Source organism: Brassica napus, chromosome A9, assembly GCF_020379485.1.
Source record: "Brassica napus cultivar Da-Ae chromosome A9, Da-Ae, whole genome shotgun sequence".
In the NCBI taxonomy this organism is placed as follows: Eukaryota; Viridiplantae; Streptophyta; class Magnoliopsida; order Brassicales; family Brassicaceae; genus Brassica; species Brassica napus.
The window spans coordinates 39,442,211-39,466,284 of record NC_063442.1 but is presented as its reverse complement, the minus strand read 5'-3'; the positions used below and the strand labels follow the sequence as shown (position 1 = coordinate 39,466,284).

Genomic DNA, 24,074 nt, shown 5'->3' with positions numbered 1-24,074 from the left:
TGTGAAATGACAAACATTTTACCTCTCTCCGCAAAGGAGAAAACATTGCATACAACATGTTGTTTTTGCATTTTACATGTATATACAAATAATCATGAAAATAACTGCCAAACATATGTCAAAAATTTTGTACTACTATTCACTTTATATAACGAGGACATTCACACGAATTATAAATATTAATACACACACACATACACAAATTGTTAGAATATTCAAGTCAGTGTAATTAAAAGGACGCCTTATGCACGGTGGAAACACCCCATTTAAAAAACGACGGTCAAAACTCAACAAATTTCCTTATTAATATAAAATTATATCTGGTCGTTTATTGCCTAACTCATTGAGAATATGGAAGTTAATCTCTTGTAGTTTTGTTATTCTTCAAGTATATACATGCCTTCTTCATTGATTAATTTCACGTATACGACTTGAGAACTGTAAAGCAGTCGAAAGACTAAATAAAACTAGAAGAAAACGACTAAAAACTACTGTCCTTTTTGTCAACTGATCCTTTCGACCAAACAACTAACATTGTCAGATTTTCGTCTAATTTGCCATTTAGACATTTACCGAGATCAAATGCCAGACTACTACCATAACATTATGATGGCGAAAAACTAACCATTAGAAATGTTTATTTTATGAGCGAAAGAAAGAAAAAAACAATTACAAATATTTGTCCCTTGAACGACCATATATACCGGATTGTCACCAAACTTACCATCATTTGACACCAGACCACCAGTTGAATATGTCATTACAAAAAGTAATCAGCTACGTACATACTTTCATTAGAGATATATACTTAAGACAGACCATCGCTTCTTTTATTTTGCAGCGACATTTGTGTTTTTTAGCAACAAATAGTAATCACTTTTAGGACTGGTTTATATTTAGAAGACACAGATATAATAAATTTATAAGATAATAGAAACTAGATTTTCACCCGCGCTAAAGCGTGGAATAATTCTTTGGTAACAATTTTATATAATCGCATTTTCTCTTCAATTAAAATAGGTATGAGTATAAAATCTGTAACCCAAAATCCGTACAAAACTCAATCCAACAAAAACTGATCCGTACCCAGTCCGAAATATAAGAAATCCCATAATAGGTCTTGTAGTGTGGTACACCACATATCTGAATCCGAAGTGTTATTAGCCGAATCCGAATGGACAACCTGAAAAACTAAAAAATCCAAAAAATCCAAAAAGCGACCCAAAGTCCAAATTAATTGCAAATATAAATATATGAAACATAAATATGTACTTAAATATATTCAATTCTATATTTATTTTGAAATTATTTATAAAAATAAGTATTTAAATCTTCAATAAGTACCTTAAATATCCAATCATATGTAAATAAGTTTATTTCTTATGTTTTTCTTTTCAATTTTGGATTTAACTTCGGATATATCCGAACCGAACTCATATAACCTGAATCGAAATAATATATGGTTCCTTTATGAATTTAGATGTGATACAATTTAGAAGTAAAACCGATGTGTTATATCTGAACTTGATTTGTACTTACAAATTTATCAGAATAAGACCTAAGATGTGATATAAATTAGAACCAAAATTCTAAATACCCAACTCGTATCACAACGGGTACCTGAACGCTCAAGCCTAACTTAAAATTTGTTTTATGTTTTGTTCAATTAGTTTTTTATTTGACAAATATTTATATGTATTGGAATAATCCGTGAAACTATACTGATAAAAATATCAATAATAACATGTTCGAGCATATCATGAAATATTAACGACTATTACTATTTATTTTATCATATGACTATATATATATAATTTTAATACTTTATCCATAAGAATTATATTATTATGTATTTTGCGAGGATGCTAAAGAATATTTTTTTTGCATTTGAATTAGAGTACAATTGTATATATGTATTAGTAGGCATATATAATTCTTTTTATATTAATAAATTAAAATATAATTGATTATTTACTTAAAAGTAGTATAAATATAAATTGAATTCATTACTAAAAAATAGTAGATTAGTTATTTAGTTCTTTAATTTTAGGTTAGAGTATATATTTAATAATAATTAAGTTAAGTATAAGTAGAAATAATAGGAAAATAGTTAAATATATTGGTCCAACCTAGACTATTTGTAAGTAGATAAAAAATATAATCTTAAATTAATAGATTAGATACACGATTTTATTAGGAAAAGAACTGACAAAATATTTCGAGTATTTTATATTTTATATCTATATATATTGGGTTAGTTCATATGCATGTAATAAAATTGGCCAAACAAACATAGAATATGCTTAAGTGGAAATATAATGACATTATTCCGAAATAACGGTTTCAACTTGACCTCCACATTAAATTTATCGCCCTCCCCAAAATTAATAAATTATACATTTTGATACACGATTTATACAAATCGTATATTATTATTATGTTGACATTTTTTCGAATGAATATGGTGACAATTTTTATGATAATTAGGTAATAATGTGATGATCTAACGCTACTATCTTTGAATTACTTTTCAATAACTTCTTCGTACACGGTTTAGATTAATTTTCAAAATGTCTTTGCCAAGTACTTTCCTTACAAAAATACAATTCAATACATCTACCTTTATATATATAATATATACATTTATGTACCAATTTACACAGTAATAATATAAATATATTTACTATTTATACACTAATATATAATTCTCGACCGATTGGAATATTATTTATTATAGTATTAATATATCATATGTAGATAAATGAAAACCAAAATAAGCTAAAACTAAAAATTAAAGTAAATATTCATCAAATAAAAATATTGTAAATAGATTAAAGACATACACCACTGAAACAAATGATGGCACATCAGGCCGTCCCACTAATTACACAAACGACACAGCATAATTAAAACAAAAATACCATATAAAGAAAAATCTAGACTTATGTGGCTGTAAGCAAAATTAGAGGTTTAGTTCATCACAAACTGAACCTGATTATAAAATAACAAAGCGAGAAAGATATATATATATATATATATATATTTAGTATATAACTACATACGTTATATGTATTAACATTTTAATGACGGCGAAAATGCGGTACAGCTCTGTGGTTCCGTTAGTGCAAGACAAAATTTCAAAGTTGGTTGGTTAGAATGGTGGAGACTATATTATATTTTTAATTTTCCTCTTTTGAAAAAGAGCAAATTTACATTTGATATTCTTATGTAAGAGTCAAAGTAACCGTAAGTTGTTGTTTTCAACCATCGTGTGGGCGTGAAGGTTTATTGGAAATGTACATTTAGCCGTCTGAGTATATTACTACTCTATACTCTGTTTCTAAAAGAGTATTACTATATATGTTTTCTTTTTCAAATGATTTTAGTATTAATATAGACCATAGAGTTGGTTTGATATTGTTGAACTAATTTGCTCTTTCAGTGTTTATCTTTTTGAGTGGATTCATCTTACTAAAATTGGTAACTTTTTTTTTTTACTTTCTTAACTTTTGCAAATCATATTTTAGGATAATCTACCATCTTTGAAAATGTATTAGTTTGGCCTATTTAAAAAAATAACTTTTTAAAGATGTAAAATATTATTTCCATTTTCCAAAAACGTCTTATTGATTCCTCCTTTAGTTTCAAGAACGATGAGATTATGGTCTTATAAGCTATAACGATTTTTGTTGTTGTTTATCATCAAGCAATCCAACTTTTAAACTTCGACATATGTCCCTTGATAATAAGCGTTTCGCAAGTGCACCACCACTTGTAAAGCATCCTAACTGAATTCCAAATGAAATGGCACACGCGTAGTATTTTCACACTGTAAACTTTAGCCATAAATATTTTGATCTTATATTTAATATCGCCGTCCCATGTAGGTTTATCTTACAAGATTCTTCTTATTGATATATTTATTGTGTGTGCAATAAAGTATGAAGTTCAAAAACGGTTATTTTTATTGCTTCTGGACAATTTTGAACTGTCAATGTCGTAAAATTGCACGATAAATTCATAATTCTGATTATTCAAGCAAACCTGATTAATTAGAAACATATAATATCAAGATAAACTGATGCAGAAACTGTCTTTAAGAATTAAGGATCAATAAAGAAGCGTCAGTTACATCTAAATACAAAACTTTTCAGGGCAATTGGACGTTGAGTTTCAGTCCATTACATCACGCAATAACACAAGGGTAGATTCCGAGTGAACAAACGTTATAACTTATATATATACAAAGATCTGACAAAAGAATAGAATAAGACATCATGATTCTGGTGAACAAACGTTATAACTTATGTCTTTTCGTCGTCTATTGTTTTTAAAAAATCATTTGAATATTATTTAAGTTACGAGGGTTTGAAATGTTTTACAATAATAACTTAACCAGAGATTTTTTGTTTGTAATTTGTTCGTATTTAGCTTCCTCTATAATCGCTTGAGACTACTTCGGTTAAGGATACAAAAGATAGATTAATTGTGCTTCTAGAAATATAATTATCAATTTTAAGATCATAAAGGTGAAGAAGAAAAAGGACAAAGATTAGTCACATGGCCTTCACTACTGGGGATTCACAGGACTCCCTTTTGTCCCTTTTGCCCTTTACCATGTTGTTTCTGTCGACGATTATAGATTCTCCACAAGAACGATGGCATGTGGTAGAAATTTTTTTGACATCAGTCACAGACTCACATGTGTAGAATTTTTCCCCATCATAATTATTTCGTAATTTTTATCATTTAGCTAACAATTAGAACTTTTTAGTAATGGAGTTGCAGAGGCGCGGGCTTCCAGTTTGATGCCTGGGCTTGATTAGAAAAACAAAAACCAAAAAACAATAAAACATGTTGGGCGATTTCTTCTCTAAATATGGTAACTTGTTTTCTTTAGTAGTGGGCTTTCAGTTCCTTTTCTAAATATCGTAAGTTAGCTTATTTAACAGTGAGCTTTTGTACGGCTCATAGTTTCAATAAGAGCATCTCAATGATTGTCTAACATCATTTATTACATATGTTTGCATTGCTTATAAATGATGTAAAAAAACTTTGCATCACTTAATTAAATGACTCTGAAAGTGATGATGCAAATAATTTACATCATTTTATTAATAACTGATTTAAAAAACTAAATATTTACATTAGTTATTGTAAGTGATGTCAATGTGTATCAATTGTGAACAAATGATATTAACATTTAAATCATTCTTTTGAAATGATATAAACACTGACATCAATTAAAGTAATTGATTTTAATTATTTATATCATTTATTAATAACTGATATTAAATTAATATCACGTTTTTTAAATAAATAATTTTTATAATTTATAATATTTTCTAAAATAATATTGTTATTTGTATGTAACTGATGTTAAATAAAATCAGTAGATGAATTTATGTCAATAAATAAATCAAACAGAATCTTTTTATTAACTATTTTCCGTTAAGATACAATATGACGATTAAAAAGATAAAGATCTAAGCTTCTAACAACAGCAAGAAGAAAATGATGAATTCATATAAAAATAGTAGAACAAATAAATAGACTTGGCTATAAAGTTTCTTGAGTTGTGATTCTTCTTCCTTTTCTTCTCCTTCTCTTCATGTTTATTTCAATCATTAATCTCTTTTGGTGGCATAACGAGATCAATTGATAAATTCTCTCCTTCGGCTGCTTTTCCTTAAGACTTTACTTTCGAAATATTAGTAGATGTTGTCTCTTTTACTTCTGGATGTTCCTGATCCTAACAATGAAAGATTATTTAGTCATTCTAAATATCGTAAGTTACAAAAATGAGAACAAGAAGAAGAGAAGCAAATAATACCTTTTCAGAAAAATTCTATCAGATTTGTCGGTTTAGTAAATCATAGTTTCCTGTCAATCATGCATAAGAAGAGACATAATCCATCATTAGGTTTCACATAAGAAAAAACATATTTAATCGTTAATGAAAAATTACTTTGAATCAAATAGCTTTTAAACTGATAAAAAGACATTGTAAGAAATTAAGTAGAGGGAGAGCCAAGAATGAGGATCACTGTAGAAAAGAAGCTGGATTTATTGAGGTGAAACAGTTATAGCTATAGGAAGAAGATCCAGTTAAATTAAAGTCACATTAAAAAGAAAAGAAATCAAAGCCATAAAAATCGCAATTTCTTGTAACTCTATTTTTTTTGAAGCTTGGAATATTCTGTGTAACTGACTATTTTAAATACGTTGTTTCATTTATCATCAATTTAACCGATTAAGTATTATTTATTTGCATCAATTTTTATTGATGGTAAACTTTGTATCATTCTAATAATTGATGTCAGCAAGAAAATTTATACAGCATTTGTTTATATGATACAACTTTTTGTAATAGTATCATTTTTGTTAAAAGTGATTCAAATTATAAAAAAAAATATATCACTTAATTAAACTGATGTCAAATAAATTAATAAAAACATCACTTATCATAATTGATGTTAAACTATGTATATTTGCTTCATTTATAAATAAGTAATGTAAAATAGAAAAATAGAATCAGTTAATTTTGTATCACAATTTAAGTGATACAATTCAACTCTTTTTTTGTAGTGTATGTACAAGACAATGACATTAACAATTGCGTCAGTTTTTCTTTCTCATACTTCAACTTTTATACAAAATTGATTTCAAATAAATAAATTTAACTATTCAATTTAAGTTGAATTCAACATTGACCAAAATAATATTGGCCAATCTTATTGAATAATATGCTACATATATATAGTTTAGGGGAATTTCCCAAATATGACTCATTAATTCATTTGAAATACAGAAAAAGATTACATACTCAATTAAATGCAAAAGTAATAAAATTACCAATCTAAACTATACTAAAAGCACAATATAAAGCCCTATGAAGCCCTCCACGTCGGATAAAAAAAACAACCTATCAGGAGCTTCCAAATCGCCACGTCATTTCTTTGTTACGTCGAAACTGGTTTTAACGGGCCAATTCAGGTGAGCGTCTTATATTAAAAGCTATGGCCCATTTTAACCAGACCTAGCCTCCTTACAAACACTGCATCTAAGTCGTCTCTTGCTCTTCCCCTTCATGATCATCGTTTCTGATTTCTGCAATTCACAGTTTCTTTTGTATTTATCACTGTCCACTCACACTCATTCAATTACGATATTTTCTCCAATCTTGATGAGTAAATGATCCTTTCATCTCCCTTTGTTCTCCTTTTATATAAACTCATTCATTGAAGTTCACATTCAACCATAATCAACAACCTCTGTTCAACGATATCAATCCATGGCGATGAAATCGGTTCAAAACTCTGGCAAGTCTCGGAGATTTTCTTACACCCTCTTATTTATCATAGTTAATTTATTTTATCACCCTAAACTTTCCAGAGAGCAAACGAAGCCCTGAACGAAATCAGAGAAAGAAGATCAAACTATGAATCTGAGAATATGAAAGAGGACGAAAACATGTTGAATGTTGTCAACTAAAGGGTTTTGTCTGTATTTGTATTTGATTCTTGGATCTGACGTATCATTCATTTATCTGTATTGCAGAGATTTGGCAGATAACAAAGCCATCGAGTTTTGGATCCTACATTTGGCAAGAGCCTACCCACGAAATAGGTATGATATTGTCATCGTCTCTCTGCATTAAATTGATGACACTTTGATGATGATATATTTAAACATATTGGAATCATGATACATATATATATATCTTCTCATACTATTTTTTCGAGGGAGTGTTTTGAAGCTGTCCACGAAACATGATATATCTTCTCGATGGAAATTCCAATAATTATTGACGGTTGAATCATCACAAACTTCACTAACTCAGGTACTACGTTTTAATATGAAACCATGTTATTGTGTTTGTTCTTTGGTTGCACGTAACGTTTTCTCAGTCTCCGTATATATGTTTTTGTCTTTGCTGATGGATTTAAAATGTGACGTAGAACATAAACGAGAACCGGTCGAAAACCAAAGCAGCTTTTTTCGATGTAATCAGAAGTGGATCTACAGCCTTTGCCAACTATCTGAAACCAAACTGTGTTATGTGGGTATCAAGTTTGTTGCCTGAGTTAGTGAAGTTTGTGATCTGTGGGTAAATTTAATTGTGAAGTTTATTATACCCAACTATCAATTTGCAACCTGACCCGGTCAAGTGCTTAAAGAAAAGCAACAAGAGACTTGAGGAAAACTTGATTTTTGGAACTCAACTCCAAGATTGATTTGAGCCGGTAAAGAAGAAAATCAAAGCAACCACCCCATTCAATATTTTGCATCATGAACGAGCCTCTCAATCTCATGACGGATACTTCTCCACTCTCTCTCTCTCTCTCTCTCTCTCTCTCTCTCTCTCTCTCTCTCTCTCTCTCTCTCTCTCTCTCTCTCTCTCTCTCTCTATGATGTTATTTTAACGGGTTTCCGCATGTCTTCTGTTGCAACTTTTTCAGGGGAGACTGTTTGGGTAAAATGAACAGATTTCTAATCCTTTCGCTTATTTCCCCTTTCATTCTATGGCAGAAGCTCAATTTTGATGAATAGTTCAAGCTGATGTCATGGCTGGACTTAATGGCAAGTTTTTCTCCTACACAATTAGTTCCTTAATTTTTTTTCTTCACCAGCTGCACTGCGATCTAACCTTTGATATTTCCTCTTATATTAGACTGAGAGGCACCAGCTAGATGATCAATGAAATTCTCCGAGTTTACCCGTTTTTACAATTTTGTTTTCGTTGTGTGCGGTGAGAATGGACATAAGAGTATCAGTAAGATCTTTTGTTCTTTTTAATAATTATTTTGGTTATTCTCCCCAAGAATATGTTCCATTACAACAATAGAAATAATGCCAAAGCTCCATTTATTTTTGTCCAGCTGTAGGTAAAGCAACAAGTTTTGGCTTTTATACGTTGTCTGCATGGGAATCTAGAAGGATATGACTCTAAAGGTATTCCTTAGATTTCACACCAAAACAAATGTGTTTATATATGTGTTTGTGTTTTCATTCATCTTATTGTTTGTGTTTCACCTCAAGTGCTTGCCCTATCCTCATAGATGACTTTGTTGAGCGTCCAGGTTTGGAAACAAATATAGAGCTTTCTTTCTCAACACATTTTACAATAGAAAGTTAGAAACCCATATCCTTTTGTTATTTATTTACAGCATTTTAGGATCGAATAAGAACATTGTCCCCTAACTGCGGTGATAAATAATCTGAATCATGCCTTTATGAAGAACCTCTTTCTGGTGTCTTTGGTTTTTATACCCTTGAGAGGTTTTCAAACTCTTTGCATAATCTTATTATTTTCTTCTGCTGTTAGATGAACAGCACAAAGATTATCGTCGCTGCCACACAGGATTAAGAAGTGTTCCAGGCTTAAAGAGAATAAAAATCTAAAGACAATGAAAAAAAGTATCAGAACTCGATACTCTTATTCGCCCCCAAACTTGAAACGAATCGGATCCGACAAGAGTCCAAGATGTTCATTCATGTCACATTGCGGGATCGAGTTTTCTCACAAGGGTTTGCGAGTCATTAGAATATGATGAGTACGCAAGGGTAGAAACCGCTCCACACCCGCAGCAAAAAGGTCTGGCCACAATCTCAAGAGTTAGCAAAGCAAAGAAGGATATCAAACCAAAGATTTGAAGAAAGAGGCTGCAGACGGCGGAGAAACTAAGGAATAAGATCTGTTATTCATCATTCAATTGTAATTTTTTTTGTGCAGTCGTTAGATAATGCTTTCATTAATATCAACCATTTGATGACATATCTTTCATCCCGATTAAGACCATCTTCTATTGATTTCCATGCTGTTACAAGTTGGATCTTACAAACTCTATTTACCTCACATAATATTCTCATTTTCTAATTGCAAGACTATCACTAAGTGCTCATTTACATTCTTATTTAGAAAGAGTGTAGTGCACGTATCATCAGGGTTTCACTATATATAACTGATACTGTAAATATCATCATGGTTTCCATTATATATAACTGATACTGTAAATGAAACTAAATAGAATCATTAATATAAATAAACTAAACCGATATAGTAAAAAAAACTACATGGCCGTTCGACGTTAAAAAAAAACTAAATAGAATCATTAATAAGAAAATAATGTTTTTGGATCATAGTTTTAGACTGAAAATATATTCAAAATTTCCCCAAATGGTATATAAAAATTCATTTTTAATAACAGCGTAATGATGTCAAAAAAATAAATAACAGCGTAATAACCTCATTGTATTTTTTTAAAATAGTAATTTTAAAACCAACTAATATATAATAATAAAATTTAAATGAATTGTGACTATCTATTGAGAATAATACTTTACTATAGCTAGATTTTGAGATATTTTTTTGTCTATAACTAATCTAATGATATAGTAATAATAATTGCTGATAAAAAAATATAGTAATGATAATATTTTCATAACATTTTCAGTGTATTTAACACATACAACATTTTTAAAAATAGTTCTATTTAAAGAAATGATTATTTAAATTAGCGTTACTTATTATAATTGTAAATAGATTATAATTATAAATAAATATATTATAAAATATTATACATATAAATAAAACATAAATATGATATAAATTATACATATAACAAAAAATATGGGATGTGGAGATTAATAATATATTTTCTTAATATGCTAAATATGTAAGAAAATTATTTTGGATAATAACTAAGATTACATTTTACGTTGTTCACCATCCCATACATATTTTAGATAGTAAAAAATAAATTGTTACTCATTTCTAATTCAAATTACTATATATATTTTTATAACATATATATAATATATTGTAATATAGATATTAAATACAACGTTATTCGAATAAACCCGGGCGTAGCCCGGACAAATCCCCTAGTACTCTTTACCAAACAAAAAAAACTAGAAAATCCTTTTATGATTTTATCTTTCATAATTCTACTATTACGAGAGAAGTCTACTACAAACAGATTTTTTATGTAGTCTAGTAGGTAGACTTCTCAAGAAGTCTACTTTGTAATTTGATATAGTAATTATGTTTTAAATATGTAAAACTAAATTGTTTAAAATTTATTATAAGTTATCAATATTAAAAATAAATATGAAGTAGATAAATTAAAATTTATACAATTGAAATTTTTGAAAGAATATAGATTGGTTGTCTAGTGTAACACATATACTAGACTTTATAACTCTTTTAGATATATACTCTCTCTGTTTTTAAAAAATATCATTTTAGAATTCCATTAGAACTTCCGGCTTAATATTAACTACAAATGTATTGGTTTATAAGTAATTTCATTTATCTTAAATATTATTAGTTGAATATGTGTAATTAACATAAGTTTAAATATATTTTAACTATTTTTTTAATCTATGTGAAAATTATGAAACGGATGGAGTATAAATTAGTTTCAGGTTCAAGTGTTTATTTTCGTAAAAATTAGTATTTTAGTTGACTGTTAATGATTTCAAGTAATGAACTCATGGCCAACAAGCTTGGAACATATAGTACAATTACAACCAGTGTTCAAGTTCCGAGGACTTACAATTCAAGTTTCGATTAAATATCAAATATGAATTCAAAAGCATCTAAATGGGAATAATGATGTAAATGAGGGCGTAATTAATTACTGGTATTCCCGTCGGCACTAACTACTAGTAACACTTTTTCTGTCTTTCATGTGAACTTCATAAATCTTGAATGTATCTACAGTTCTAAATGGCAGTGACAAAAAAAAAAAAAATCTACAGTTCTAAATGGATCAGAGAGTAAGAAAATTTTAATGCAATATTTGAACTATTTACCTACATTTGCTTGTGGAGTAGATGAGGAAAATGAAAAACTAAGCAAGATTTAGAAGATGAATATCCTAACAAGCATTAAAAATGCTAATCATAGAACTGATATTTTTATTTATAGAAATAGAACTATAAATACACGAAACAGGTGACCCGGTATGATAAACATATGTAGGCTTCTTTGATGTTGATTAATGCAACATTTTGCATGATAATATTGCGATCAAATTACCTCTATTAAGCTTTTAAATTATAAACCGAATATGGATTACGGCAATCATCTTTTGTGTATTAGTGAGTGATAGTTATTATCTCTTAAAAAGCTATAATATACAGTAGAATCTCTATAAATTAATAATGTTGAGACTTTGATTACAGAGATATTAATTTACCAAAAAAAATTATTTATTTAGATTTCTTATTTTAAGATATATTTATTCTAAGATAAGGAAAATATTTGATTTTAGTGTATAGACATTAATTGTTATTTTTTGAAATTTGACATTTATATTAATTATATTATATTATTTGGTGTATATAATATATATTTCATAGAACTTAAATGTGATTTTAGATATAATATTACTAAATCTCATCAAAAATATATTAAGTGTTAAGAAAATATAAAGATAATTTCATTGTGAATATATAAAAATAATATAATAACAGGTTCTTACTTATATAAAATATCTATACATATAGATTATTAATTTATAATTTTAATGAGACCATATATTTATATAGAGTTTTCTAAAAAATATTATCTTATAATTTTATCGATTTGTGTGAAATTTTGAACCGGACTTAGTTGAGACCGACAAATTTATTAATTTATAAAAATTATTAATTTATCGAATATTAATTTATAGAGGTTCCACTGTACTAAGTGTTGGAGTTAATGGTAGTGTAAGATAGTAATTTTTATGTATTATGTTCAAAAACCATAAAATGTTACTCCATTTTCATCATGTAAAGTGATATACATAAAACACACAAAATTTTAAATTTCACTTTAAAAAAATATCATTATTGAAATAATAAATAAGATAACTTATCTAATAAGAAAAAAAATGTAAAATACAATTGGTTAAACAGTTTTCAAAAACATTAACGTAACAATGTCAGAATATCTTACATTTTAAAATATTAAAAACTTTATAAAACATTATATATTATAAAAAAAATGGAGCATTTCTGCAATTAATTTTTTCAAAACGTCATTTTACGTTTATTGGCTTTTATTTTATTTCTCGCGAAAACACCGAAGCAAACACTATTGCAAAAACACTCTCATGTATCCTTGGTCTTCCAGGTCTCGAATGCCATAGGCTAAACCTGTGTTCTAAGATGCGTATGTGGAGACCATTAAATCACCGATAATACGCTGGCAGAACTTTGCCGTTGTTTGGTAAAATCAGAATAAAAATTGTAAAGGGTAAGAAAACTTCAAGTAATTTTGATTTTGTACTCGAAACTTCAAATAAGAAAATTTTAAATAATCTTGATGTTCCGAGGGCAAGAGCAGGTTACGGTGCTGCAAGGGAGAAAAATGCTCAGCTCCGGGAAGCTTTGTCGGCTGCCAACACCGTCATGGCTGAGAACATGACCCAAATGATGGTCATGGCATTGATGTTTGATCTCATGGCGGATGGAAACCTGGCGCTTGCGGAGATGTGGTATGTGAAAACTTAAACCCCAACCGCACACTTGAAGAGCAGGCGGAGCTAGAGCGGCATACCGAGCGCCGTAGTTCCAATCTCCGGGACGACCTGAACCTTTAGGTTTATTTTTTCGGTCTGTAATATATTTTGGATATTACAAAATTTTAATATATTAGATTTTTATTTTAATTTCTCAAATTTAAATAATTTTGCAGAATTTATTATCTTATGAATTTATAATTAAAACAAAATATTTTTTAAATGAATAATTAGTAACGATATTAATTGGCCGTAAACTAGTTGTAAAACTTACGACTAATTCACGTCGAATGTCGATGTGAATTCGTCGTAAATTTACGGCCATCTAACCTGATTTTAACGACCAATTTTACGACAGTGTAATGACCACATTTTACGAATTATTTATGATGAGATATGTGGACCTAATATTACGTCTACCAAATCATTTTACGATGATTTAAAGACTATGACGCATTAGGACGAGCTACTAATGACGATTGGAGAATCGTCGTAATAGGAGATTAACGACGATTTAACAATAAATTGTACAGTTGTTAACCCTCTGTTTTGTTGTAGTGTGATTACTAAGTTGAATCTACCACTTATTTGTTAAATCTAATCATAAATTGAGATCCTAAATTGTGGAAACCATGTAAAAGTGTTTAGCCGCCATAGATTCTGGTTTTTTCCTTACGTTGAAGACTGGGACAAAAATGTAATTTGTCAAAATGCAAAATTTACAACTACAATAACCCTAGCAAATATTGAAATGAAACATGAACTTTGTCCACAACTCCGCGCTTGCGCGGGGGCAATGCCCCTAGTTAATATAATATGGTTTGTTTGTCAAACCCTCCACTCTTTTACGCTTAAATGCATTCTAACTATCAAACCACACTTAAGTTTTTTGTTTTGTATATCCGCGATATTGTTTAACTCATGAATATATGTAAAAATACTAAAAATATATTTCTGATTAATCTTCGACTAATTACTGATTAACTGATTCAAATTTAGGCCCAGACAGTCCGCACGCGTGACACAGCCTAATCTTGAACATTGGGCAAAAATGTAATGAAAGTTGTTGTTGTTCAAAAAAAAGATTAAACTTTTCTTAGTTTAATTTAAAATATTATTAGAATAGTATAATTTCAGGTATTATGAGAAACTATAAGGGTCTAACTGGTGATTTTTATAGGAACATTAGAAATGAGTAGGAAAAAAATACAGAGGAATAAAATTATAAGAATAAAAAAAAATTATTCCTTGTTTATTTTGGAGAGAAACAAATTTGTTTTATACTCCTCGATAATAAAATGAATGAGAAGGAATGTAAATAAAAAATTCTTCTTTGTAAATGGTAAAATAATAAAAAAGGAATAATAAGGAATGTATTGTTCCATTTCATTCATTAATCACCAATTAGACCCTAGGTTTTACAATCTTAAAAAACGAACGCTAATATCTATGGACTATATATATGGGGGCTTATATTCAGAGCCGTGACAACTAACAAATATTTGAAATATTGGCTTAATTAGGACATATTTTTGATTGAATTTTTTACATTGCATATTACAGAATTGTTAGCTAATATGACTTATAGGTAAAACTTAAAGTGATTAATTTCACTGCTATATACATTTAAAAATCTTTAAATTCTTTTTTTCTATCCTAATTTTAATTTTGTATATTTTGATAGAAAGCATATTGTTCTTCAGCCTAAATCACTATTAAAATTATAGGAACTGATTTCTTTTAACCTATTATTATTTTTTAAATAGGCTAAGTAAGGTTTGTGATAGAAATTCATTATTTATAAAATTAGATATATTGTAAAAGTTAGATATAAAATATAAAAAAATTGGTATCATATTAAATTTTGTTTCACGAAAATAACTAATTATTGTGCTATGAATCTGTAGAACAATTTAGTAAAACAAATTTAAGGCTTATGGCATCAAAAAACCTTTACACGGCTCTGCTTATAATATGTTTGAAACAAATAAAGCAACATATTTTTTTGGAAACCAAAAACTTTTTTTCTTTAGGAATTAGGAGGATCAAAATGGTACACTGACGTCCTTGCCTGACATCTGGCAAGCGGGCATTTTTATTATAAGGATAAACAGAGACTCTTTATTAAAGAGGAAAACTGAAAACATCTTATTTATGGGTTGGAGACTCGAGATCTAATTGGAAGAAAACAAAGCAGTGATACCCACGTGGTTACTAGTTATTCACCATGACACAAGTTTATATTTTCAGATACGAGCCATTCGAATATACGGGTTTCGGATCTAAATATTCTATTATCCTCAAATATTCGATCATTTTAATACATTTTTTTTAAAATATAAATTATTTAAATTAAAATATAATATTATAAATTAATGTTACATATAAATATTAATATATCAACTATAATTATTAATAAAATTTAATATATTTTTAAAATTCAGACATCTAGATTTAAAAATAAAGATATACTCGCTTTGACGAATCTAAAATTTTGCTATCCAGATTTGAGTATTCTAGATATCTTATTTTCAGAGCTTCTTGGATTCGAATCCCAAATCAGATATGAATCGTAGATAATATGTCTCAGTCCTAGTTCAATGTATATCTTTATATTTTCTTTAAATATATTACTATATTGTAAAGTTATTTTTCTTCTAGTATATACCTAAGTTTTTCTATTTTTAACAGAAAATAAAAAATGTTATTTGACAATAATAATATTTTTTTTATTTTTTTCTTAAAATAAAAAACTCTACTAAAGATATCCATAAAACAAATCCATTTTTATACTAAAGTTTATAAAGAAAAATACAGAAATGGATATAAAATTGGGTTTGAAATGGTTTAAATACTTCAGTCAGTCGTTCTCCTGTCTCATGTGTTTCGTGAGAAATAACTAAACATATGTTTAGTTTTTTTTTTCCTGAGTAAACACATATGTTTAGGTTATAAACTTGGTACTTTACAAAATGACCCTCAAATTGTATCTACCAATACAAACGACTCAAATAGACTATACATATTTGTCTATTCCTCGAAAAGATTGTTGACTCTTACTTCTTGCTTTTTCCTATTTTCCTCTCTCTCTCTCTCTCTCATCTATTTCGCCTGATTCGTTTTCTTTTTCTTCCTCCTTTCGTCTTGCTGAGATCTAGAAAACCCTAGAACGGGGAAGATCGCCAAGATCGAGGGGAAGATCAAGATAGAGTTAATATTGATGGGGAGAGGGAAGATTGTTATCCAGAGGATCGATGATTCGACGAGTAGGCAAGTCACTTTCTCCAAAAGAAGAAAGGGTCTCATAAAGAAAGCTAAAGAACTCGCTATTCTCTGCGATGCAGAGGTGGGTCTCATCATTTTCTCCAATACCGACAAGCTCTATGACTTTGCCAGCTCCAGGTTTCTATTTTCCTTATTGAATCCCTAGATCATTTCACAAATATATACATAGATATAAACAAATTTATATGTATGTCTATATTTATTAACGAAAGTATATATGTACATGTACTTATGTAATATTGTCATGTACGGGTAATGTACTGTTTGCTTGGAAGGGTTGGATTAAAAAAAATTGAGCAAAGAATGGTGAGATTATATTTCAGTGAGATGTGTTTAGCTGTGTGCTCTGCGCATTTGTTGTGTACAAGTTTGTGCATCTTGCTCATTTCAGTATACAAGGTGGTGTATATATATATTGATTACAACTATTATTTGTAAAGGAAAACAAAAAAGAAAACTATCTAGAGAAGCTTAAGCTCATTATGCTCGTGGCATAGTGTGTATGTGACAACCCATCCTCTCACTAGGAACCTAGGTTCACAGCGCTGCAGCGCACCGACCCCAACCCCTCCATTATGAGTCCTCTCTGACTCCATAATTAGGTTGTTGGTGAGACTCGAACCCAGGTCCTCACCCTTTAACAACACTCCTCCAGGATGAGTTGTCACCAATTGACCTGCAGATCAATTGGTGACAACTCATCCTGGAGGAGTGTTGTTAAAGGGTGAGGACCTGGGTTCGAGTCTCACCAACAACCTAATTATGGAGTCAGAGAGGACTCATAATGGAGGGGTTGGGGTCGGTGCGCTGCAGCGCTGTGAACCTAGGTTCCTAGTGAGAGGATGGGTTGTCACAAAAAAAGTCGACTTTTTTTGTGACAACCCGCCCCGTGGGACTACCCGCCCATGGGCCCCAGGCTCACAGCGCTGCAGCGCACCGACCCCAACCCCTCTATTATGAGTTTTCTCTAACTCCATAATTAGGTTGTTGGTGAGCCTCGAACCCAGGACCTCACCCTTTAACAGCATTCCCACAGGACAAGCTGTCACCTAAGACTGAAAGAACTTCAGGGTCACCGAACATGGCAGGGGATCAGTCAGGAACACCCAGTTGTGAGCGCTGCCATCGCTACCATTTTGGAGATTGCGTTATGTGTTTTGCATGTGGGCGGTTAGGCCATGTGGCCAAGTATTGTCGATTTACAAAAGTGGATGGTACTGGTACCGGACAGGTTACAGCACCAACGACACTAGCAGCGGCTTCAAAGAAGTGTTATGGCTGTGGCCAGCCTGGTCACATTTTCAGGGATTGCCCGAGGGGGGGGACGTGTAGAGAATCCATCACCAGCTAAGCGCCAGGCTATCGCACCACGAGTATTTGCTGCAAGAGGCAACGAGAGAGTTGAGCCGGCTGATGGTATGTATCTTTTCACTTTGGTAGTTTACGTTTGTGCATGTTGTCTTTTGCGGTTATCATGTGTTTAAAAAAAAAAAGTCGACTTTTTTTGTGACAACCCGCCCCGTGGGACTACCCGCCCATGGGCCCCAGGCTCACAGCGCTGCAGCGCACCGACCCCAACCCCTCTATTATGAGTTCTCTCTAACTCCATAATTAGGTTGTTGGTGAGCCTCGAACCCAGGACCTCACCCTTTAACAGCATTCCCACAGGACAAGCTGTCACCAATTGACCTGCAGATCAATTGGTGACAGCTTGTCCTGTGGGAATGCTGTTAAAGGGTGAGGTCCTGGGTTCGAGGCTCACCAACAACCTAATTATGGAGTTAGAGAGAACTCATAATAGAGGGGTTGGGGTCGGTGCGCTGCAGCGCTGTGAGCCTGGGGCCCATGGGCGGGTAGTCCCACGGGGCGGGTTGTCACAGTGTATGTGGACATGTGTATCATTGTGTTTAAATATATCATGTACAAATATGTATATAATTTGTGTGTTTATTTATACATCTGTTATAAATTACGTATCTGGAGTGGCATTATGACAGCCAAATTTAGAAACATCTGGGAAGTAGAGGACGACATATATGTATTCAAAGCTAAAAAAACAAGTACAACGTTGAAAAATAAAAGAGTGATTAAAGGGAATGTGCGAGATGATCACCATAAAGTGATGAGTTTTCACTGATCAGTATTCTAACTACATATATACCACTGTATCAATATATTTCATCAAAATATTTTATTTTATACTTGAACTATTTATATCTTAAGTTTAAAGTATAAGCTATCCACTGTTAAAATAATTACCATTGGATATTGAGTTTAATATAAGTACCACTGTTAAAATAATTATAATAGGAGTCATCAATATGTGAACTTGACCTAGAAGCTAGTACAAAGTTATAAAATATATATATGACTTCAAAATGTGAATACTTCGTATTTATTTTGAAGATACATTTTTCCAATATGTTTAAAATACATATTGTTATAGCATATGATACATTTATAAATCATGGAGAAAAACATTTATGTATGGTATGAGCCTGACGTATATTAGTTTTTTCTTATGTGATAAATTCTTTATAAATTCTTTATAAGAACTATGAAGATTCTGAAAATTTAAAAAGAAGTGAAGGATTTGTTTTTCCTAACATTACAAAATAGAACTATTATTTGCCTAGAAGGAAGTAAACACTATAAACTAACTACAGTTTCAATATACTGAAATGAACAGTTTGAAATCGACTATTGAACGATTCAACAAGACCAAGATGGAGCAGCAACAACTATTGAACCCTGCGTCAGAAGTTAAGGTACGTAGACTATTCAAAAATGGCACAATACACAAGAGGAGCTGCAGTTACACTAATAAAGATCTTAATCATGTTTCTATATTATTGAACTTGAATTTGAGAGTTGATGAGGTAGATTGTGTTGTTGTAGTTTTGGCAGAGAGAGGCCACAACTCTAAGACAAGAACTGCACTCATTGCAGGAAACTCATCGGTATGTATACGTACTTGTTTTAATTTTGTGAGTAATTTAATTATGAATTTTAGGCTAAAAATAACTAGTATTTTAACAAGTGGTTTAGCTCATGTTTCTTTTATACACTAGTATTGATTCTCAACAGAAGCTCATCCCATCTCTTTATCTAGTTTTTGTTTATATCTATTCAGCTGAAATTTTGCGTATCTAGCATGTCTACTGTCTTGTTCTTCTAGCCACCATCACCATCTTTTCTGGTGATAAATTGATAATATTTTTTACATTTTGAAAAGGCCGAAATACATATAACAACATAGATCGTACGTCCCTAATGTTTATATGTGTATTTATGACGACTGTGTAAACATGTAATTAAGGGCAACAAAAAAACTGTACATGCATAAATCACAATAAACATTTTGTATGTAGCAGACAACTAATGGGACAGCAATTAAATGGTCTGAGCGTTAAGGAGTTGCACAATATAGAAAGCCAACTTGAAATGAGTTTACGTGGAATTCGTATGAAAAAGGTAAGGTTTATCTCTCTATATACACATATATTAAAGTTAGATGATATATAGATGCTGTGACGATCCAGATACCCTCGTGGGTCTTCAATAGAGCCAGATGTCGGTATGTCTAAACTCTTGTTTAGTATGATACTGTTCACGGATTTGTTTTCGGGTTAATTGTTTTCTAAAAAGAGTTATATTTAGAGGAGTTGGACCAGATATATATTACATTTTTTTAGGTCTAATATCCAGTGAGAGACATGGATTGCTTATTTATTCTAAAATCTTTCGCTCAAACCAAAGACAAGAAACTATAGCTTTGATACCAATTGGCTGTAACATACAAAATACCCTCTTGGATCAGATGCTCTACAAGAACCAGATTAGATGCCTTTCGTTGGGGGCAGATGTTCTACAAAAACCAGATGTCTGTAATTAGATGTCAAATTTCTCAATTAGTATGATATTGTCCAGACAAAGTTCTTATAGATTTATTTTTGGGTCGGTTTTTCTCCAAAAAACATCATACTAAACGGATGTTTATATGTATATATATATAGGTTTAATATCTGATGTGGATCTTAGATTGCATATTTATCTAACAACCCTTTCCTTAAACCAAAGATCATAGAACTTTGGTTCTGATACCAATTTGTAGTAACGGATTCTGGTCATACACTATGATAGACCTAGACCAGATGCATTTTGTTAGGGTCATACGTTTTACTAAAGCTAGATGTTCATCACCAAATATCCAACTTCTCGTCTAGTATGATATTGTTCACCTTAGACTTGAACTATCACAAATATTTTTCTTAAGGCGACCATTACCCAAAAAATCTTGTACTAAGTGAAACTGAATTAAAATAAATGTATTTAGACTTTTTGATCTAATATATCTATATAAAACTTAGATTGCTTATTTATTCTAACAATAGACTTCCAACAAACGAACAATCAATCATAGAACAATGTAACTTAAACCGAACAATCTGATCATAGAGCAATGACATTGAAACTAATCATATATTCTCGAATTTTGCAGGAACAAATTCTGACCAATGAAATCAAAGAACTCACCAGAAAGGTCAGTACTAAATGATTTATATCAGTTACAATTTTGAAAGATCAAACGGTAAATGTTTATGTTTGTGTTTACATTTTATAAGTACGAGATGAACTTTTCTTCAATAATAGATCCTTTTGCAAACTGTAACTAAACGCAAATGTGATCTTGCAAACAATATTTCTTCCTTTTTCTGATTTTGGTTTCTAGTTTTTTTTTGTTGCTGAAAATTTTTGAATGATATTAATACTCAACAAATTTTGCAACGCAAATAATATTTCTTCTTTATTTTTTGTTGATTCGCTTTTGCGTTTACAATTTACGGTAAAAATATTTGTTCGATACGAAAAAGAAACTAAATATGTTGTGTTTAACTATGAGCGTAGATATAAAATATTTACACATGTAAATACAGATACAGTGTAATACATATGATCTTTTGTTTTTGAAAAAAAAAGTAATTAAATACATATGATCTATGTTCTCATTTTTTATTTTCCAGGTTCTTATATATTAATGGTTCATCTTTGCAGAGGAATCTTGTTCACCATGAGAATCTTGAACTGTCGAGAAAAGTACAAAGGATTCATCAAGAAAACGTCGAGCTACACAAGAAGGTTGAATAAAGATACAAGCTTCATTAGTTACTCTGCGTTGAAAATATAAATATATAATTTAAAATCTCCCAGACATATGTTTCGAAGTTAAAAAAGTGGTATTGTGGTAACTGATTGTCTTGCAGGCTTATGCAGTGTCAATCAGAAATGAACTGGGAACTCGTGATATTGAAGATACAGCCGATGAATCCCATGCTCAGGTTCGGCTGCAGCTAAGTCTGCCTGAGCAATCCCATTATGAGACCTCAACAAATAGCTAAGATCATAAAACGTCTAACGACTTGTTCGTTCTTGATTCTCTACACCCTTCACACTTATATATATATATATATATATATATATCCGTTTATTTATATTATTATATATATACCTCGTTTATGTATACTTAAGTATGTTTTCATGCAGGAAAAAGTTTGAGAATACTCATGTGGAAGAAAAAACGAAAGGTTTGATTTTGTATGATACATATATAAATAGTCTCAAGGGAAAGCAATAGAGCATGTCCATTGTATTCTTTTAAGCTTTCTCAATTGGTTTAAGGTATATAATAAGACATTTATATATATATGTAAACACTTAAAAATATAGTTAGATAGGGCTTTCGATTTGAGTTTTGGTTTGATTGCAGTTTAAACTTGTTCAGTGAATAAACTATTACTTAATGTCCTTATTGCAGTTCAACTTGTTTTGCTTTGATATTATTTTTTCAGTTTAATATTGATTTGGTTTAAAATACTTTAATCAGGGTTCAGTTTCTTTTTACTTTTAGCTTTAAAATCCCTAATTTAGTTGAGCCTACTCCAGATGATAGAATACGCAAAACAGTTCCCAACAATCAGGTTTGAAGATGAAACCATGAAGGCGTGAATCTAGTTTCTTAAGTCCAAACTACAACACTGATTGTTAGGAACTGCTTAGATGTGCATACATAAATGGAATAGAGCAATCTGGCATAGAAGAAGAGATTGAAGGATTTGGTTAGGAAACCACATAAGAAATTGTGATAAATCTATCAAGTAATATATAAGAGGTGTATCCATGGATACACATCACTATTCACCTGGATAGTGTAAGAGAAATAATCCACTTTCAAAAGCCAAGTAGTTTAATTGCCCTCTCTACTAAGGAAACATCACTACTAGAAATATTTGCTATAAAGCCTATAATCACGGCAAAGCTAAAAGGCTATTGAAAAACGCCACGTTGCTCTCGAACGAGAACATTTGCGGCTACATTAGCTAAAAATTATTATGGTTATTCGTGGCTAACTAGCTACTACTTTACTCAAATCATCCGGAGTCGGTGAATCACTTATTCTTCACTTGTCCACTATCGGTGCAGACATGGCGGTCCAATCAAGTAACACTGGGTTTCTCCTCTTCCTTTACAGATAATTTAGAAACCAATATGAGATTCATATTTAACCTCCAATCTCTACCACAGTTAAACCCGGAACAGAAGTTAACTCCATTTTGGATGCTCTGGAAAATTTGGAAATCAAGGAATAATTTAATATTCAATAGTGTAACGATTAATCTTGAACGTGATGCGGACTATGTGGCTGCAGAGGTTTGTGATTGGTTAAAGAAAACAGCTACGAACCGTTGTTTCTACTTCTACTCCACGAAGAACTTGGACTCCTCCTATGGAAATGTATTACAAATGTAATGTGGAATCGTGGATGCTGCATACAATGCACATAGCCATGAAACCTCTGCGGTTGGATTATTAGAGATTCACATGGAGTAGTCAAATATTGGGCAATGAGTTTTCTAGGATACTCGTCATCAGCACTTGAAGCAGAGAGTAAAGCGTTATTGGCTGCTATTCAATGCTCTACATGTTTGGGTTACAAGACAATAATTTCTGAAAGCGATTGTGAAGTGTTGGTTAAAAGTCTGCAAACTCAGGATCGAGACTACAGAATATCAACTATCTGCTCAGATATCAGACAATGGTGTAATCAGCTCGAAAGCTTTCAATATCGGCATGTCCACAGGAAAGCGAATGCTGTGGCGAATGAACTTGCAACACGAGTCCGTCCGTCCGAATCAGTCATTTTCTTCTTCTTCTAGTTTCATTCCATATTGGTTAAACAATGTACTATGTAATGATTACATTCATCAATTCTAATAT

The 24,074-nt window shown here is 30.8% G+C and overlaps 1 protein-coding gene and 1 long non-coding RNA gene across 2 annotated transcripts; both read left to right on the top strand.

Moving 5' to 3' along the window:
* The first annotated feature begins 8,673 nt into the window (after window positions 1-8,673).
* Window positions 8,674-9,813, top strand: LOC106370256. Its single transcript, XR_001274248.3, has 3 exons — window positions 8,674-8,776; window positions 8,883-8,955; window positions 9,329-9,813. It is a non-coding gene; the product is annotated as an uncharacterized LOC106370256 (long non-coding RNA).
* Window positions 9,814-16,303: 6,490 nt separating this feature from the next.
* On the top strand, window positions 16,304-22,627 carry LOC106370257 (agamous-like MADS-box protein AGL17). Its single transcript, XM_048741513.1, has 8 exons — window positions 16,304-16,916; window positions 19,489-19,567; window positions 19,698-19,759; window positions 20,174-20,273; window positions 21,301-21,342; window positions 21,855-21,938; window positions 22,064-22,221; window positions 22,344-22,627. The coding sequence occupies exons 1-7, from the start codon at window positions 16,735-16,737 to the stop codon at window positions 22,196-22,198; spliced, it is 684 nt and encodes a 227-aa protein (XP_048597470.1). The 5' UTR covers window positions 16,304-16,734; the 3' UTR covers window positions 22,199-22,221; window positions 22,344-22,627.
* The last annotated feature ends 1,447 nt before the right edge of the window (window positions 22,628-24,074 follow it).